We start from the raw sequence: 21,992 nt of genomic DNA on the forward strand, positions 1-21,992 counted from the left end.
TCAGTAATGCGCTAATGTATAGTACATAACTGTGTCTAGTCTACAGCTTCTGTTAATTACCACTTTCAGGAAACAACTTCTGGCATTTCCTGATGGAATGCTCAAAACATTGCACAGCTATTTAGAAAATCCTATATTTATTAATTTCAACCAGGGGAGTGTGTTGCTGAAAATGACATTTTGAAAAAAAACCCTCTTAGCAACTACTCACCAATAGAAGTTGTAAGTATGACATATACTTACTGATTCCCCACTGCTGTTGAGTGAAATAACTCTCTGTTATAAATAATCTTAAACCGGGGAAGTGAGAGAGGTTGTTAACAGGTTTTGTAATTCTGCAGTCTGTAAGTCTACACTTGTAGTATGTGAGGTGAGGATACACACACACACACACACACACACACACACACACACACTTGCATGCATACATATATATGCATATGTATAATGTAGCTCCCATGCTCTCAGTGTCATGCTAACTTAGTTAACTACACTGTACTTACAGACTATACGAATATAAACAAATAAAAAAATAATGCTTGCCATCAATGTTTTTGTTTAAGCACATCCCCTTCAATCCCTTTCCCCTTTCTCAAACATTAGTTCCGTACTCCTGATATTTGCCCAAAATGACAGCTGACGTTATTGAGAAGTCAAAGCAAATAACTGAGACCATTTTAAAATGCTACAACACAGTCTGATAGTCCAAAAAAGTGCTAACTGTGTGGAACAAATAGCTCACAATAATTATGTATATACTGCAATAATGCAATGCAAACCCAATTACATTATATATGCTACACATTACAGATGCTATCGTGTTCTGTTCCTTGATCACATTATTTGACATACTCCTTTGTAAAGCCTTTTAAAGTTCTTTAGTTATTAGACGTAGTAAAATAAAATACACTGCAAAATAAATTAGTAGTGCGATAGCCTTTCTTATTGGGAAAACCAGAGTTAAGAGAAATGTGACAATATATATGCAGAGATATGGCTCCCACATTCCAGAGACATGCAGTAGGTGGATTGGACACTCTAAATTGGCCGTAGGTGTGAGTGTGTGGTGTAGAAGAAAAACTGTGGTGGGGCTAGCCACGCAGCAGTGTAGACCTTGGCTGTACCCCAACTCTATGTCCAAAAATGGGAAAAAGGGTTGTGGATGTGAGGATGGATATATAGCTATAAATAAACAAGAGAAAGGAAATTTACAGATAGGGAGAATTTTAAAAGTAGCAACAGATACAGTAAACTATTTAACAGAGTGTTGAGTACTCTACCATTAAGCAATAAGAGGGAATGATAGTACTGAATAAGTTCAGCAAATACTTCAATTTCAGCCAGTCACTAAAATATCTCCGTCTATTTTTTTTTTTTTTACAAAACAATGGCAGCAGGTTTTGACCTGTAAAAGGGTCTCCTTTAAAAGGACCTGGGTGGGTCAGTGAGGTGGTCAGAAGCCTACTCCACAGAAAAGTGACATTAATACAAAAATACCATGTAATCATAATTCTTTGAAATATAACAAGACATCAATCAACTAGCATATATTAAAATGGAGCTGATGTGAAGGGGCCTTATGACAATCTAAACATATAAGGCATGGCCATGATTTGCATATTCGACTTGGCCTTGGGGTGCAGTGCACAAGTTGACATATTTGGCTTAGTCTTGGGGTGCAGTGCACATGCTAACATATTTGGCTGGGTCTTGGGGTGCAATGAATAAGCTGACATATCTGGCTTAGTCGTGGGGTGCAGTGCACATGCTAACATCTTTGGCTGGTACTTGGGGTGCAATGAATAAGCTGACATATCTGGCTTAGTGTTGGGGTGCAGTGCACATACTAACATATTTTGCTGGGTCTTGGGTTGCAATGAATAAGCTGACATATCTGGCTGGGTTTTGGAGTGCAGTACTGAAGGTGATGTGGCAGAAAATGGCAAATGGTATACTAAATATGCAGTCAAAATGAAGACCAATGATATGTCTCAAAAGCAGTAAACAGCGATGGAGTTTTCATCTAAAACTTTGTTAAATCTGGCAACTTGAAAATGCAGTGTCCAGTATGAGGGGGTCCTTTTAATCTAGTGCAGCAAAATATAAGCTGCACAAGAAAGTATGAACAAAAATATACCAACAGCAATACCTAAACTGGGTTTTGAAATCCCCCGTAAAACTTAATTTGATGTGCAGTTCATGTACTTATACTTCTTCATTCACTCATGTTCGATCACACCAAGGATGTGCCATTCATGTACTTATACTTCTTCATTCACTCATGTTCGATCACACCAAGGATGTGCCATTCATGTACTTGTACTTCTTCATTCACTCATGTTCGATCACACCAAGGATGTGCTGTTCATGTACTTATACTTCTTCATTCATTCATGTTCGATCACACCAAGCATGTGCAGTTCATGTACTTATACTTCTTCATTCACTCATGTTCGATCACACCAAGGATGTGCCATTCATGTACTTATACTTCTTCATTCACTCATGTTCGATTACAACAAGGATGTGCCATTCATGTACTTATACTTCTTCATTCACTCATGTTTGATCACACCAAGGATATGCAGTTCATGTACTTATACTTCTTCATTCACTCATGTTTGATAAAACCAAGGATGTGCAGTTCATGTACTTATACTTCTTCATTCACTCATGTTCGATCACACCAAGGATGTGCAGTTCATGTACTTATACTTCTTCATTCACTCATGTTCGATCACACCAAGGATGTGCCGTTCATGTACTTATACTTCTTCATTCACTCATGTTCGATCACACCAAGAATATGCAGTTCATGTACTTATACTTCTTCATTCACTCATGTTTGATCACACCAAGGATGTGCAGTTCATGTACTTATACTTCTTCATTCACTCATGTTCGATCACACCAAGGATGTGCAGTTCATGTACTTATACTTCTTCATTCACTCATGTTCGATCACAACAAGGATGTGCCGTTCATGTACTTATACTTCTTCATTCACTCATGTTCGATCACACCAAAGATGTGCAGTTCATGTACTTATACTTCTTTATTCACTCATGTTCGATCACACCAAAGATGTGCAGTTCATGTACTTATACTTCTTCATTCACTCATGTTTGATCACATCAAGGATGTGCCATTCATGTACTTATACTTCTTCATTCACTCATGTTCAATCACACCAAGGATGTGCCATTCATGTACTTATACTTCTTCATTCACTCATGTTTGATCACACCAAGGATGTGCCATTCATGTACTTATACTTCTTCATTCACTCATGTTCGATCATACCAAGGCACTCATAGTAAGGAACTGTCTTCAAAAGCGAAGCCACCAAAAGCACACATTAAACAAGATATTCTACTAATTGTGTATGAGTGAACCTACTATTTTGATTACTGCTTTTATTTTATTAGCTTTATGGGCAATCTAGAAAGAGAAATGCACCATTTCACAGAAAGATTGCCAATTTGAGGTTGCTAAGACAGCAATTTCAGTCTGCCGAGCTTCTTGATATAGTTTATTACAATACTGAACATTGTAGCTGCTGACACATAATTGACACACAAGTGGTTTAGACAGAAAATACAAGAGGCCACTGCTCTGAAGTGGGATTTCACTTGATCTCCGTTGCTTCAGAGATCAGCCGATCACGTGAGAACCTAAGAGCCAAGAGGATTGGGGTTTTCACATAATGGTTAAGGTGCTTACCTCACAGACAGAAGGTACAAGGTTTGATTCTCACCTTTGTAGGGAAATTGCTAGGCTTAAAATGACCTGCAAGGGAAGCTACCTAATACTTACCCATGAACTTCTGGAATTATAGCTTAGTAGTGATACAACCCAAATATCCTTAAGCTTCAAGGGCAATTAGAATGGTTTTACAAGTCAAATCTTCTTGACAAATAAAGAAAAATGGTCTCAATTTGTTTCCCAGATTTAATGCATCTCAGCAAAGGATTACTGAAAATGTGGAAACCATACACAGCTTGTCTTCATAAGATAGTCATTTTGAATATCTGAAGGGATCCTGTACTGAGAGCCTGACTTGTAAGTTCAGTAAATGCAATATTTTGTTAGGGCTCAGCAAGGATTTTTATGGGACAAAATAGACAGATTGATGCTGTTGTGTAGTTGGACACTCGCCACAATGGCAACTTTTTTGTAGCAATAAAGCAGCAGCTGCCATCCAGTCTGTAATGACAGTGCTTTCCTAAATAAACCGTGTTAAAGATACTGATTGTGTTATAAAAACACCTGCTGTAATATGCAGTATCAGTGAGAACAGGCAAATGAGGCTACCGAGTTCCGCCTAAATTTAGAGATCAGTTTCCAGGGTTTGCTCCAAGGTCATCTGCTGAAGCCAAAATTATCTAGCCAATCAAAAGACAAGGCAGAAAATCCATCAGCTAATAAAAACCTTAACAGTGCATGAGAAAACGCATAAATCTCTAAATAATTTATTAACAGTGACCTGCAAAAAGCTTATGTTGGTTGTGCAAGAAACATGAGTTCTTTGACCAAGATGTTAAAACATCCTCAGAAAAATATAAAGTCACCAAGAAGGAAACGTTGAAATCTGTTGATATACCATCTTTCTGATAGGACTATAGTAGAACCACCTGACCCAAACATTTACAGGAACAGCACTATAGCTACAGAACAGGGATCTCTATGTATTTACTAAAGACTTATCTTAACTGATTGTGACACAAAAGAGCATACAGATTTAGATTTATAAATGTAGTTTTCTGTATTTTAATGGGCTATACCAGTTAGCAAATAAAGACTTCTCTAATACCATAGACCTGAGTTTCAAAGACCTAAACAGAGTGCTCTCCAAAGTAGATTCTGTCATGCTACTTGGAATTATTTTATTTTCAGGACAGCTCCTAGATTTACTTTAAACCATGGGGATGTCATTTATAAAATGTTTGTATTGAGTACAAAACACTAACAACCAAAAGCATAAAATATTGCCATATCTATCTATGTCTATATCTATATCAATCTATCTATATATACCTAATATATATGCAAGACATGTTCCGTTGCTCCATAAGAAATCAGCATTATAAAAAATAACTGATTTTGAAAATGCATTCCTGATTTATAGCCCTTTTGGCAAATCTACTGATCCAACATTCAAGTGGCTGAGAGTTGTACAAGGGTACATGGTGTAAAACCTACCTCTGCCAAACTGAGGGGGGTATATGCCAGTAGTAGAAGACAAATCAATTATTGTTTCTGGGAAATTAAATTTGGAGCTTCAGTATTATTTCTGGGTGCTTAGCTTTGTGATTTTTGGGCAATTTTTAGGCACCTGGTTTTAAGGTTTCATGGCATTTTTATAATAGATTTTTAAGACTTCTGGGCTATTTTTAATTCAGTAACTTTTGGTACTTTAATGTGGCAGATTCAGGGCTAATTTTGTGTACTTCGATTTTCAGCAAGGGCCGCAATGTGTTGTCCTGTTCAGTTCCAGACTTTCACACGTGCTTCAATTTGCACTCAATCCTTCCTAGTCTAGTACCCTTATATATCATATACTACATAAGGTATAAAATATCTTACTTCTCAGGTACCCCAAATCAGTCCCCCCTTTCGTATATTCACCCCGTGATCAACACAGCCCTGAAGTGTCATCACACATGAAAACACTTATTACCAGTTTTCTCTGTGTTGTCCAGATATACTTATATGAATCACTTAAATGATTTTCCACTCAATGTCATGGCATTTGTAATACCGAGATGCCTAACTTATGGCAGAGAATGTAATTTATTTTAGATAAAACACAAGCTTGCAGATATATGTTATTACAAAAGTGGCATGCCAATGAAATTGCATGCTGCTGTAAATAATAGAAGGGGGAATTGATGTCTGACGTGCAGCTGAGACTATATGTTTGAATGAAATATGACCACACTTTGCATTATTGCAGGAATGTCTCTTTTGATGACCATGTTTAAACTACAAAATAGTTACATTTTTTTTTCTAGTCAACTGCCCAAAAAAGAATGCCTTCTCTATCAGGGATTGATATCAGAGTATGAGCAAAGTGAAAGACCTGTTCTGGTAGAGTTTTTAGTTGAATCTAGAAGAGAAGTTGCTGTTTAATAAGGGATAATTAACAGCAGGGCATATAAAATACGGCATGCTAACTATCAGAATCAATCATAGGAGGTTAAAAAAGATTGTGAAGAGAAACTGGAAAAGTAGTTTATAAGGGAACAATGGGAGGACATATGTATGGCTTCCAAATATGGGAAGTCCAGAAGGTTTAGGATTTTGGCTTGGAAGTGTTTGCATAGGTATTTTGATATCCCTAGCAAATGTCAAAGAAGTTTCTCTCAGGTAGATGACAAATGTTGGAGATGTGATGAAGAAGATTTTAAAAATTCCCCACAGAGTATTCTGTCAGAAATATTGTGTGAGTAAATGGCTGTAACTAAGGAAGCAATTATTTTGAGATGGAACACAGGATCTGAATTGCCTAGACATTGTAAGGCTTTGATAAGTTTAATTTTACTGGCTGCCAAAAAAGCACACACTGGAAAATGAAAATCAAATGCTAAACCAATTGCATTTGAAATATTGAATACTGAAAAAAAATAGGAAGTGGGATCTTTAGAAAAGGGAAGGAGCAAATTATATAGAAATAAATGGAATGTGTGGGAACAATAACTGCAGAATGATATTCAGGAGAAAAGGAATGAAGTTTACGGGAAGGCAGGAACTGAGCAATATATGTAATGTTCAAGTGAATGACAGCTGCTATAAAGAAAGAAAGAAAACACATAGTTCATAGGTTAGCTGCCCTTGCGAGCCATTGTAAGCCTAGCCAATTATCCCTTGTGAGACTCAAACCCTGTACTTTGTGTTTGTAAGGCAAACACCTTAACCATTAGGCCATATATATAATGTATAATGAATCAAAATGGAAAAAATGTGCTAATATTGTTTGTTTTCTTTTCTGTTAATTTATGCGTGCCTATGAATTAAGTGATAATTAAATAAATGTGTTAAAATGTTTCCCAGGTTGCTAATAAATTCTAAAATATGCTGGCTCATTTTTTTAACTCCCATGCAACTAACAAATTCCAAAATGTGCTGCCATAATTTTTATTGACTTACAAACATGTTTTTGCATTTTTTCAGCACAGACAAAGAAGAATTAATATACAGCAAAGGGTTCTATAAGGATAAGCATCAGAAAGATTTCTTGTTTACTGGGCATCACTTTACACTGTGCTTCAAAATCAATATTACTTGAGGTGAAAGGAATAAACTTAACTTACTAATTCTAGAAAAATCAGTGTGGAGACTGAGAGTGTAGCAGAGATCATCCATGAAGTGAAAATGCAGTGAGGGATAGTGAGTACATCACTTTATGAGCTGGAAAAAAATGATTTGCAGAATAGCTAGTATGACCATTGATAACTATCGTGAGGCAGTCATTAATGCCATGGGGTACAATCTTTGCTTAGAATCAGGATCTTAATAGGCAGTCTCATGGAGAAGACAGAGGAATATGTGACACAGAGCTTTTTAGGCCTTTAAATTGAAGTCAAATCTTCAGAAGCCATTACAGTGCCTCTTCATCTTACAGTCAAACCTATAAACCAAGACACCATAACAAATGCTTTGAGAGCACAGATGTTTTTATCTATGGTAAAAGGTGGTTTCCCTAGTTCACAGGAACATCATCAACAAAGTACACAAACTACATGGGTATCAAGTATAGAATAAAAGTGTTATAGGCTTACTGTTGCATCAGTTCAATGAAGGTGACTAAAAAAGAATAATATGAAGTTGGAACCCACCTTATTTGTTGAGAAAATGCATTCTGACTTTTTATATTTATGACAAACAGTTGCTACCTGTAGCAGAGTTTATAAATATCTGACAAAATGTCCCTGATCTGATACACATACCTGTGTGTGTGTGTGTGTGTGTGTGTGTGTGTGTGTGTCTGTGTGACTGTGTGGAAGAAGGGTAGGAGTTAATTATTTCTGAATTGCCACATAGGTATAAAGTGAAATGATGAAAGGATGGATACTAGCACATTTGTGCTTCTCAGGGATGAAAATGGTCCATATGAATTTAGCCTGCTCACCTCATAAAAACATTTCTGTAACACAAATGTGACTATAAATGCTCCTCCTACCTCCTTATATGAAATGTTTGCAATGTTCTGGAACCCTCTACTTCCCATCCACCCTCTATCCTCTGAAGAAAGTGACTTCTTTCCCCAAGTCAAAGAAACAGCACTTTACCGCAACATATTCACTCTTAAGACAGAGCTGAATGCAAAAACAAAGCAAATAACGCAACAAAGTTAATGGATTATGAACATATTCCCCAGTGCCTAATATAATTCAAATACATGAAGAAAAAAACATTACAAGTACCACAGAAATTTATATACTTCACATTATATAATGCACATATGGGATGCATCCTTAAAATATCACAGGCATATGATCAACATTACTAAACATCTGTTTCATTAAGGAAAAAATACATAAATTATATTTCCTGCCTCCACCTGCAAAAACAGAAAAACAGAAATATACCCTAAAAAAAGGCAGTGGAACGATGGCTGAACAAGTTATCAAACCACAGTATACATCCAGAGCTCACTTCCTCTGCTCAACACTTACTATCTCTTTCCATCCCTACAAAATAAATGCATCATCACCATTTTGTGCCACGTATCAAAATTCAGAAAAGTTACAAGCTTCAAAGAACAGTTGCTCTGGTGACTACAACAAAACAAGAAAAGGACAGATTCCGAAATTTAACTCATTCACTGCCATTTTTGTACCCAAAATGTTTTTGTTCAAGAATAAAATGTTTTCTTACTTTAGTATGAATATGTTATGTATTTCTTATGTCAGGACATGTTTTAGTTAGTGGGATCCATACCTTTTAACACCTTGATTTTCACCGATGTCTATGACTTTTGATTCAGAGTTTTGATCTTAACCTGTCAACTTTTAAAGTCACACCTTGCAATAATTAAAAATATCATTCTATGCCCCTGATTATTTTTGGCTATATCCCTAATTCTGAGGTCAACAGGCTGTGAACTATAATGGAAGCTGATATGTGGGGGAAGCCAAGATTGGTTCTTGCTTTTATTTTTTATAATTTCAAGATAGATGCTAACTATGGATGAGAAGTGCTGTTTCAGTACAGAATAGAGGTATCGGTCCATAACATTTCTCTGCAGTTAAAGACAATTTCACTACTGAAAACTTTGTGATGTATCCTCACATAAGCACATGAGTGGAAGCCAATCTGTGAAGCTAAGTGAAGCATTTTTATTACTTTTCGGATGCAATTCAGAATAAACAAGGACTATTATACAGTTAACACAGATCTACCCCATTATGGAATGATCCTGATTTGTTCATGGTGGATATCTAAAGTAGATAACCTAATTTGCAGAAAGGTACTACTTAACTCGGTAGCTCATTCAAAGGTATCTTTAAAATGTGCAGAATATCAATAGCTAACTTTCGCAATAAGAATGAATGCCCTCTATTTCACAAAAGGAGGCACATAACATTAATCTGTCCCAGTTAGGTTTTCTACAGTCAGCAGGAAAAGTACCATGGTGCCTCATAAAAAAAGTTTTTTATAGGCCCAAGTGTTGTAAACAAAAATCACAAATCATAACAATAAATAAATAAATACTCAGAGAAATATAAGTAGAGCTCTTAGAGGGCAGAAGTCCTTTCATAAGCTTAATGAGTAGCTGGGAAGAAGCAGGGAGTGTACTTGTTTATGAGCAATGATCAATGATAATGTGTAGAGGAAAACAGAAACTAGAAGACTTGGCCTTTAGGGGGCACATGTTTTCTGCTTTAATTTCTTTTGTCTTGAGTTTCCAGTTATATTTCAAGTGAATGTGCATTTTTGCTGAGCAAGAGTACCTCTGTGTGGAGTCTGCATGTCCTCCCCATGGTTGGGTGGGCGTTTGAAAGACATGCGTAATGGGCGTGCCTTTGTTGAAGGTTGAACGTCGAGCTGGCACCTCGGCGTTCGTGAAAATTTACTGCCAATCATTAGCAGACCAAAGTTCCGCTGTGGCGACCCCTAACCGGGAAAAAGCCAAAATACCAACAACAACAACCATTTGTCCAAAAGTAGCATGACAGACTGGAACATGTAGAGACACACGTTTTTCTCTATTGTGCAACATGAACTTAGGGAGTGTAAGAGTGTACCCCCACATGGGGGTGTGCAGAAAAAACTGTGTTTGCTGAAAGTGACTTTCAGTGATTTTGTATTCACTAATTTGTTGGTCAGAAAATACCTTCAACAAATAAACACAAATCCTATGCCATTCTCCTGAAGCATGCTCGTGTCTGTGTGTGTGTGTGTCTGTGTTGTGTTTTATTTAAATTATTTGAACAGGACTGAAAGGACCCCATTTTCAGATATAATCAAAATAAAAGATACACAAAAGAGAACAAAAATGCAACACAGTGCGTATATACACATCTACATGAAATACAATCTCTTATAATGTACCATGATATCAAACTTAATAAAAGTAGTATAGCACAGAACAGTAAACAGCATCATTAGCAAGTACATTTGTAGCAAGCACAGAAATCACAAGTATATAACCTGAGAAACATAAGACAAATTAACTTTTAATGCACAAAGGGAATCCCTTGACCAGTTCTGAGTGTGTTAGGATTCAGCTGAGATATGGATACCGTCTGTGTAGTGTGTTACCTTTAAGTTAGACCCAAAGGGACAGCTTACACTCAGCAGCTACATATTCATGCTTTCTAATTAATGGTCATGTTACTTGTTTGTCTACTCTGAAATCATGTTTCAGTGACATCTCAGTTACTTTGTAACATGTCAGTATGGTATGTAACACTGCCTTCTTTCATGCCTGGGCATTTTACACAAAGCAACCTAATATTCTGAGTAAATGCTGTAACAGCAACATATTCTGGTATGACCACAAACAATGACCTCTTTTCTTTAAGCTGCTACACATAGGCTTGCTGTTTGCATCTATAATCTGCTGTTTTTATGTACTGCATTTTTATCCCTGATTTTATTGTTTTGGAATTTCCAACCAATGATATTAGTCTTATGTAGAGCTGAAGTTTCTCAGACAGGTCAATGAAGACAGTGCAAAGTAGCCTGTGTTTGTTGTAATACTACAGATTTTAAGGGCAGTCATTATAGATAGCATCACAAAGTTCTCACATATGAAAGTGTAGACACAATGGTATACATGGTGCATTCCTGACTACATCCATGAGTTTATCATTTTAGATTCTACATCAAGCTGTACAAATATGCACTTCAAACTCTGATTTAGATTATGTTGCTTACACTAGACTAAGTTTTAGCTGCATTTATAAGGTTCGAGCATCCACATTGGGTATTTCATCCATATGCATATTAGGCACATACATTAACCCTTGTAGTTCCAAACATTCTTCTGTCCTCTTCATAATACTGATCACTATAGAAAGGCACTTTGTCATCCACCTATTGAACACCTCTCTCAACCTCTCTTCTCTTTCCCTCTCCGAGTACAAGTGACTGCAATCTTGTCATGTTATAATCTGTTTATTATTGTTATTTTTATAATAATGCACACACAATTATAAGTCCACACATGTAAGAATCTTTTTAATATTATTGTTTTGTTTTATAATAATGTAAATCTTTTTGTTGAATATTATGCATTGTACATGCCTGTAATCTGTAAAATGTGCTTTAGAGAGCTTTTCTTCCTGGGCCTTCACTGAAAATGGGTATTTTTTTCCCCAGATGGACACTCCTGGCCAACAAATGCAAAATAAAAATAAAATAAAACAGAAATATTTCCATTCTTCCTGATCCTAATTCTGATTAAGTCCTTTAAGAAATAATGTTATATAATCTATGTTATACATGTAATAATAATTATAATAACAATAACAATAGTATTAATAATCATAATAAAACAACTCGCTTTTGCGGGTTGTAGGTTCTAATTTTGCTGTAGCTCTGGTTAGTAGAATGCGTCCACAGGAGAGAGATGGCAGATTCTACAATATAGCAACGCAGCTCCATAACAGTAATACCTGAAATCTCTGCTCTCCACAGCCCATTTGGCTGATGTAGTTGGTTATGCACAGCCAGTATACGCATAGTAGTGTGGTCTGCAGAATAAAAAAAAAAAAATAGATAGCCACCTTGCCATAGTACTTGTGTTATTTATCCTTCTTTTTGTAACCTACTGAAACCTATGAGCTCTGTAAACTTACTGAAGCATTTTTTTTCTTTGCTATCTATTCACCACCCTCCTGGGTACTATTTATGCCTAGGGAAAGTTTGTAATCTTTCAGCCCTGAGCACAGAGGTTTGCTTAGAAAGTCATCCAAGGCATGCAGCAGATACAATCTCTCCATCCTCCTTTTAGTCTCTCTCTCTCTTTCTCTGTTTACAGTAACAGAATGAGAAAAAGAGCCCTCCTCCTCCTCCTCCCAAGAGCAAGTCTCCAGTACAAACTGAAGAAGAAAATCTGTTTGTTTCATAACTAATCAATATATGAATGCACTGCCTTTTAACATATATATGTGTGTGTGTGTGTGTGTGTGTGTGTGTGTGTGTGTGTGTGTGTGTGTATGTGTGAGAAACACAAGATTATAAAGTACTTAGCATTCTGTCTTCTAGGCCACATTATGCATGAACATTCACCAGAACTATTGATATCTGAGTATACATTTCAGAAACAGTATGAAAGATGCTAGGTATCATAATTACATGTGTAATTAACATGCTACCTGCACCAACAATTACTCCATTAGACCATAAATAGTACCTTTGAGAACCAGCAATTGTCGTCTTTCAAGCCCTGATTACTGCTGCAAAACACAATAAACGTTCTCATTCTGCCAGAATTGGATTATTAAGAAATGTTTCAAAAAAGTGCAGGTGAATTTTCACACAGATGTAAGGTACTATTGTGCACTTTATTATTTTATCATGAATTTTCAAGTTTTACAGCACTTGTCTTATACTTCAGAATCCAAAGCTATAAAACCAATATTTATTTTTTATTTTGACATTTGCTAATCGTGATAGTTTGAGCAAAAGTTCTTTTTCGGCAGAGGGCCAGGGAGAAAAGGATTAACAGTATCATACATAAATAGTGTAAGCAGAGAATAAACACACACATTTTTTTTTATATCAAAGCTCAGAAATGGCAAGAGAGGTACAAAAATATAGCTAGTAGGAAAAACAGTAGCAATGCATAAGTGCTCTAAGCAAAAATAATCACAATTTTATCAAAGAACAGAATGGCTCGAGAGAAACAAAAGCAGAAGGCATTAATAATAAATGGAGATTATACAGCTATATTAAGAATTACACATATCAATTTACAGTGATTTTGGTACTATCCAGTTAAAACAATGTTAATTTGTAATTAACTCACTTTTTAACCTGTAGGTTAACTCTATAACTTCTGCTTCTCATACTAAACTCCTGAGTTATATAATAAGATAAAGACAATATTTTTAATATTGGAGAAGCTACTTAGAAATTATGCACTGAATAAAATTCCAAATAATAAATAAGTTGGTTATGTACAGTACAAATTGTAAAATTATCAGTAAACTAGCCTAATATATTTTTGACCAAAGGAAACACTTCAAAATACATGCAAAAAGCACTGCAATTGTATACATATAACGTGTCAGCTTCTAGAAAACACTATGTTTTTCTGTTAATCAAGCAGTAATGCTTATTTTTGAAAATGTTATTGCTTGTTCATGCTAAAGACAATTTTACATGAAAATATGTTTACTTTCACAGGCATACACTGGCCCTGAAAAAAAGATGAAGCACCTTGTCAAAAGTATCCTCTGGTTGTCACCAGAGAACCTGTAGCCCTGTCCATATATCTTTGCAGATTGTGGCTGCCGCCGCGTGTAGTCAACAGAAGTAGATGTGATTTTTAAAAACTGCAAGTGGCAACAACCTTTAATGACATGAGTCATTACTATATAATTAGCTGGAAAAGCTGCTTCAGCAGTATCTCATGGAACTAAAAATGTACATTAAAGGAATCACAGAATGTTTTTTTTTCCCCTAAAGTGGTTAAAGAAATAGATTTATTGATGTGGAGATGCTGCGTATTCACAACTTTTGGGGCATGTTTACAAACCTTCTAGAAGAAATTAAGAGGCTTACACTAAGCTTTAACAGTAGAAGAAACACCTGGGGCCAATGGCTTTCACAAGATGGCTTATGAAGGTAACTTCCCTTGAGTTGCTGGTTTGAATCTGACTTGCACCACAAAGTAGGTTATAGTATGGCAATACTGCATGTTAATAGTGCATACAGCTGGTATAGTGCCCCCTGCAGGTAGTTAGACATATCGTCTGGGATGATTTTAATAAATATGGCCAGTGTTATATTTCCATTCCAGTCACTTTTTAAATGGATATTTATAGCAGTGGAGTAAAAAAAGGGTATGCATAAGCAGGATGATAAAAGGTAAAACAGTGACTGAAACCTCTTAGAGGTGCTTCACCTTCTGGCTCATATATATACATATATATAAATAATTCTAAGTTGAAAAATAATATGACAGCAATCACAACATCCTGAATCCTACACAGCCCCAAACAATAGGATTACCACCTGTCCCTCTTTGCGAGGGATAGTCCCACTTTGGGCAGTTGTATCCTGCAAAAAAAAAAAAAAATCTAAAAAAATGACAAATGTCCTGACATTTGAAGACAAAACATATTTCTTAAGTTTTGCAGAAAACAGTTATTTTGTATCTGGAATACATAAATATTATATGAAATGGCATAAGCAACTGAAATGCTACAAAACAAGCTTTTAGTTTGGCAAAAAAAAAGAAGTTATGTCCTTTGCACTGGCTGTGGATATATTTTGTCCTGGAAAATCTCACATTTCTACAAAAAATGTCCCACTTTGGGCATTTGAAAAGGTGGCAACCCTACCAAACAATCACACACAGACAACTTTAATCACATTTTTGAGTAGAAAGTAGTCTTATGTGAAGAATATAAAAATGAGATACTATGCTAGGAAATGAATTTTTGCACAGCAGTAATCCCCCCTACATTCTCCTCACAAAAATATTTCTGCTTTGAGGGTGTGCAGTCTTGAAGTTAGGGAAATAAATGATTTTCCACAAACTAAGTTTTAACTTCTGAGGTTAGTTAACATTGAAGTTGTTATACTGAAGTGGCAGAGGTATGCAGTCTGTGTGTGTGTGTGTGTGGGGGTGTGTGTGTGTGTGTGCGTACTGCAGAGGTATGCAGTCTGTGTGTGTGTGTGTGTGTGTGTGTGTGTGTGTGTGTGTGTACTGCAGAAGTATGCAGTGTGTGTGTGTGTGTGTGTGTGTGTGTGTGTGTGTGTGTGTGTGTGTGTGTGTGTGTGTGTGTGTATGGGAGGGATGTACTGCAGAGGGATGTAGTGTGTGTGGGAGGTATGCACTGCAGATGTATGCAGTGTGTGCGTGCATGTGTGTGTGGGGGATGTACTGCAGAGGTATGCAGAGTGTGTGTGTGTGTGTGTGTGTGTATGTGTGTGTGTGTGTGTGTGATGTACTGCAAATATATGCAGAGTGTGTGTGTGGGGTGTGTGTGCTGCAGAGGTATGCAGTGTGTGTGTGTGTGTGTGTGTGTGTGTGTGTGTGTGTGTGTGTGTGTGTGTGTGAGTGTGCTGCAGAGGTATGCTGGTTTTATTTTTCTTCTTTCATTGTATATTTATCATTCAGTACTTGGGATTGGATATTATTGGATTTGTTTATTGTGTAGTCTACTAATGACATGAATCATTCTTATGTTACATAACTTTATGGTTCATATTTGTCTCAATGTACGTTACTCAGTATATCTTATGTTATTCATTTACTATTTTTGCAATATACAAGCAAAGCATTTGGTTTATTAGCATGTCTTTGATCTTCATTTCTACATACTCAGCTTAATTGTTTTGTAGTTACAGGGGTCACAATTACATGTTTTACACTTTTGCTGATGAGCCTCCCTATGTGATCAGAGTCAACAGCCAACACCAGAGGAGCAAAAGGGCACAGAAACAAGTCAAATGAACTGAATTTGTGATGTGTGCCCTCCTGTGTATGGCATAAATATCAATATAACAATAGTGTTAAATAATCCTACCAGTGTTATTTTTGCCTTATTTACACAAGTGCTCACTTTCAGTCTTTTTGATTTTCCCCATCACGACAAAGGGAATACTGCTTAGTAAAATGAGAGCATATTATATTATCACTTAATTATAAGTCATGGAAGAATAAGCAGACAGAAATGCTCTGCTCATTAAAGAATTACTCTGCAATTAATACCAGAGTTACCTGTGTTAGTTGCCTAACACGTTTTTTACTATGAAATACAGGCATCAGACTTAAGATAGTTTCTCTAACTCGTGAAAGTACATTGAAGTAAACTTTTGTTACAGTGTCATCATATGAGTAACTGCAATTTTGCACCCGAACCATAAAAAGATCATTAAGGCTGCACAGTTGTTTTCTTTTTTTCCTTGTACTGTAGTGTTTTAATAGATTTATTTTGGAAAAACAACAAGTCTTTTTTTTGCTTCAGCTTTTCTTCATACCCAGTTCTTCATTGCATCTAACTTGTACTGCCCAGTGTCACTTTCAGCTCTCTAGTTGGCATATCCAGTGCCCCTGTAGCCAGCCACTGTACTGACCCTCACATAGCAGTGATGATCACTGGATACCCCTATTAGCATAACAGAGTTTGTTGTAGTATTGGTGGGCATCACTAATGACATGGTCAAATGAGAATTTTTTTTCTTTGTAGCCAGGCAACGGCAATGGGGAGAGTCATGCAATGAGACAAAAAAGCAACCGGAGTATGCATGTGCTTGCATGTGCCCTGATGGAGATATTACACACTCTGCTCCAACAAAGAACATATGCAGCACTAAAGCTTTCCTTTCTCTAACCTCATTTGGGAAACAAAGTCACATTGCTATGTACACACTTCCCTCTGAGATAGCAGTATGTCCTCCTGCTCCCCTACCAATTCATTCAAATCCTGAGATTGTGACAGTACCTAGCTCACCAGCTGCATAATCAGGAGCAACCTGACTTTGCCAGTATAACCAATGAAACTGTTTTTCTTTAAAACTTAGGTAAACAATGCCATGAAAGAAAAGGGGGTTTAGCACTAATGAAAAATATTCTTGCAAGAAACTAACTCCACATTAAAACAACGTGGAATGTGCTTGCCCTGTGAGTGACTAATGCCTGTGCCTAGAGAGAGGATGACTTAGTTGAACTGGTAAAAGAAGAAGTACATTTTAATGATTATTTCTGCCTCATCAACTGCTTTGGCACCACTTTTTTCATTAAACCTCTCTAGGGAACTATGAGAGAAAGCTATGGGATGGATTATATTGCTTTAAAATTAATTCACCATGCATGATCAGCTGCGAAGAGTCTAAAAAATGCCAGCAGACATAACAGCAATGGCCTTTCCAAAGTTTTGCTTTAAAGATATCATACTAAACAATATAAACAATGACCCACAACATGTACTGGAGAAAAGAATCTCATAGGATTTAGTTTACCCTCTAGTTATCATAAGAAGAATACCAGTAGCTTCTGTTTCCATGTTTATATAGTGAAATAATCTTGCATTAACTATTTCTTAGAAAAAATATTTTACTGAGGTACTGGTGTAGAGTGTCCTTCAACAAGGCTTGGCAACAGAAACAAAACTAAAGTCAAAACCAAGGTGGGTAGAATATATGTCGCATGGAAATCTGTAGTAACATTTTCAGCACTATCTGGAAACTATCTACATTTGTACATGGTCAACTGAATATGGGCATCTTAATGTGCTGGTGAAATTGAGAGACCAACATGTTTTATAATTAAGGAGTCCTTTCTTCTTTCTAAGTTCCCAGTTAAAAGTGGTACCATCTGTGAATTATTTCATGAATGAGGGGTGTCGCATTTAAATCTGTGGGTTAAAGGGTACATTCCATTTAACTAGATGAGTGCCATTCAAACCTGACCAATACATTGTAGTTTAATTAAATTGATGGTTGCGGTTGACATGGTTAAAGTGTTTATCTGACAGGCTCAAGGTACAGGCTTTAATTCTCATCTTGAAAAGCATGGGTTGGCTAATAATCATCCATGAACATCTGATGCTGTTGAGCTTCTAAACTATTATTTATTTAACATTTGTTTTCCAGGAAAGTCTGACTTGGACAGAGCCTATTTTCAGCAGAAGTCCAAGGAGAAAAGCTCCAGATGCAAGTCTTTGGAATGTGGGAGGAAATCAGAGCACCCCTAGGAAGCCCACACAAATGCAGGGAAGACATGCAGACTCCGCACAGAAGGCACCCCAGCTGAGAATCAAACTGGAGAACCTCTTGCTGTAAGGTGACAACGCTAACTGCTGCACCACTGTGCTACCCATATAGAAAAGAATGTTTGAAATTAAGATTTGATTATTATCCACAAAGCATAACTCCATGCTTTTCAACTGTGCAATGCTACAAAATATCAGAGCATGGGTTGGTGCAAGGCTAGAGTTCACTTACAGTGAGTGTGAACAGGAAAGAATCTGGTAATGGCATCTCCTTTAAAATCTACCTCCCCACTGTGTACAAAAAAAAACTGTAAGGCTTTAATCCTGAATTCACATAATATGTGCATGCATATGTGCACATGCACACACACACACACATACATTTATATTTAGAAGAGATACACAGAGAGAGAGATATGGTTATAGCTATAGACACATGTGTGTGAACATGTGTAAAAGTAGATGGCCTGTGGCTTACCAAGTTCGATGATGATTGCAAGCTGAGTGCAATCACTGAATAACCAAGTGATGTTAACATATTACAAAAGGGGCTAAGAGAGACAAATTATTGGTGCCAAAGCCATGGACTACAATTAAATACAAAAATGTGTATTATTATCCTCTTTGGAAAGAGGAAGTCCCTGCAAATTACAATATTGACAGCACTCCACCTACGCTCAAACCCAGTGGTGTGAGATTTGGGAAGACAGGTTGATAGCAATCTAAACTTCAAAAACCATGAGTCCACACTGGTAAGGAAAGCCTTCTACTTTGTGCATCTTATAAGTAAAGGGATTGCATCAAAGTCTAAGGATGTTATAACTCCTCTAGACTCACCCCTCATCAGACCACTAATAGAGTACAATGCTCCTTTTTGCATGCAACTCACCAGACACCTGCAGCAGCTGGAGAGACCAAAGGGGTTTCTCACCAAGAAAATTCAGGGCCTCCAAAACATAACCTACATGGAAAGACTGAAAGCACTGTCACTGTACTCCTTATCCTACAAGCTGCTGAGAGGTGATTTGTGCCTGGCCTACAGAGCAGTCTCTGATCCTCCCCTAATGGAAATGCTGCACCTCCGCAAATCAAATGGGAAAAGAGTCACTCACTCTAGGAAACTCAACATAGCCTATGACATTAACAGAATATGCTGGAGAGACAGATAGATCTCCCAGAGATTGCCACTCCTCTGGAATAAACTTCCAAGTCACATAAAACAGAGCTCCTCAATGACCCTATTTAAGTTATCTTAGAAAACCGTATGAGAGACAGTGAATTTACCCCGGGGCTGTCACCTATATCCCTCTTGGATAAGGGTAGTCAGTGCTGATCATAGACTTGCTCTGCAAATGTAGACCATACAACTTAGTCAATAAGGGAACAAAGGTATAACATGGCTAGGCTTATAAAGACCCTAGAAGCAATAGTCTAGTAACCTCCTATGAAACTATGAAACTGTGGTGATATCTTGGAATAGTAAGGTATACTGCAGAAGTGAACTACGCCAAGAATTCATAGCTGATATGGTCATCCATGCTCACCTTAGTATTGAGTGTACATACAGTCTGCTGACACAACTATTGGAGGGAACTGTTAGAAACCCCAATACGTACGCAGACATTCCATACACTAAACTGGCACTGCCTTCATGCCATCTACACTCAGGAGTCATGGTTGATGACAAATTTAACAACCTACACACAATAACAGAGAATGGGTGCAACCAGATGCAAATCCAAATTAGAACAATAGATGACCATGCATTTGACCAGCAAAAGACATGCTTCACTTGCCTATATAGTTTAGGCTTACCTTTGCAGTATACCACATCACCATTACTGGGACTGTCCTGCAGTGCCACTGGTCCACAGTCCACAAGAGTCAACAGCAAGGTCAGCACACATGAGAACGATTAGGCTAAACATGCTTTCTCAAGTCTTTTTAACTTCTACTGATTTCTTTAGTTTAAGAAATTCTCGATCCAAGGGGCAATGTACACTAGCAATCTTAAGATGTTAAATTCCTCCCACAGTAATCTCAGTAGCATGCTGACTTTGTTCCAACAAGTCATTATGTAAAGCAAACTAGTATTTGTAAATACCATGATTTTAAAATGTCAGTTGTCTGAGATGTGCCCCTGTCTTTGTACGTAAATTCAAGCACAGACATGCTGCCTTTGTTATGTAGTCCCCTTGAGTTCAGTTTGCATTACACTGTTGACTACAGTGTCCACAGTAATATCCTATGTGCAGAACTCACTGTTCACAATTATAACTGGGCTGCATGTGCAGTTTTCACCTCGGAGAGCTGGTTACAAAGTGTAGCCTCTTTGTTTTTTTTTTTTGTAGTGACATTGCTTTCTGTGCCTTGTCCTTCTTTCCTTCCTTCCTTCCTTTCTTCCATCCATCCTTCTCTACTTCCTTTCCTTTCACCCTTTTTTTTCTTTTATTTCTCCCCTCTTAACTGCACTGCATCTGTTTTCACCAAAGTGTGCATAATGCTTCTTTTTTCATTCATACTTGTTGCCTATCTCTCCCATCCTAGTCCGAGATCTGAAATGGTCATGCCTTGTTCCTTGCCAAATAATTGTCTGCGCATTTTCAGGATTGCGTTTCCTCTTTGCTTTCTGCATTAAACCTGTCTCCTTTCTTTGCTGTTTTTTTAATCAGATATTTTGCATTTTCATCCTGTATCCTGCAATACTACATCCCTTTCTAGCTTGTTTTCTCTTTCTTTCTTTACATTCCTTTCTGTCCCACATTCCTTAACCCTCCCCCCAACTCCAACCCAAATAGTTGCTTGACAGTGATCTGCTCATTTCCTCCTTTTGTACACAGACCCCCCCCCCAACCTGGCTGTTTGTTTGATAAGCCAGAATTCCGGTTTTATTCTTTGAATGCATCTGAAATTGTTCTGCATCTATTTCTTCATGTGATCTGTGTGATTATTCTAATATGATAGTATGAAATAAGTTCTGCATGTAGATTATTACTTTGCAAGTCTTGAACCCACGACCATGTACACTATGAAATAAGTTCTGCATGTAGATTATTACTTCTAATCTCTGCATTATTAAAATTTTCTAAATTTGAAGAGTGTGCATTATTAATGATTATTAGTGTGTGTTCATGTATATGTGTGTGTGTGTGTGTGTGTGTGTGTGTGTTTGTGTTTTAATTTCCCACTTCTGTCATAACCACCCTTTCCAACTGGATTTTACTTGCACACATCTGTTGGCCTTAACTCTGTATACCTCATGTAATTAAACGGGATAAATATAATGAACGGATGTACAGTGTGCAGATTATATTTCACAACATTGACAACCCACTAGACTGGCATACACTGCATCAATCACCAATGGTTGACACTCAATAAATAAAAACAAATGTTTTAGGTTGGGGGTCATAACCTCCTGCATCCCAGATCCCCTACACCCCCTGCTAATTATATATGCCAACTCCAAGATCACAAAACAGTGGGGAAAGGGTAAAAATCCTACTCCCCACTGTATAGTGTCCCCCCCAAGCAAATGCTGACATCCTCTGATGAATCAGCAGTTCGATAAAACAACCTTCCTTCGTAAATATT

General features: G+C 37.1%; 1 protein-coding gene across 13 annotated transcripts in view; it reads right to left on the bottom strand.

The window, feature by feature from the left end:
- Window positions 1-21,992, bottom strand: part of MEIS2 (Meis homeobox 2) — a 325,597-nt gene that overhangs the window by 194,589 nt on the left and 109,016 nt on the right. For 5 of the 13 annotated variants that reach the window (XM_044075970.1, XM_044075978.1, XM_044075961.1 and 2 more), the window contains exon 8: window positions 12,126-12,203. The exons of the other annotated variants lie outside the window; for them this stretch is intronic. In XM_044075970.1, the coding sequence (XP_043931905.1) occupies window positions 12,126-12,203 (78 nt within the window). The remainder of the gene's footprint in view (window positions 1-12,125; window positions 12,204-21,992) is intronic. 13 annotated transcript variants of the gene reach the window in all.

The sequence above is a fragment of the Protopterus annectens genome, chromosome 1.part1 (assembly GCF_019279795.1).
Source record: "Protopterus annectens isolate FY-2018-M chromosome 1.part1, PAN1.0, whole genome shotgun sequence".
NCBI classification, from domain to species: Eukaryota; Metazoa; Chordata; order Ceratodontiformes; family Protopteridae; genus Protopterus; species Protopterus annectens.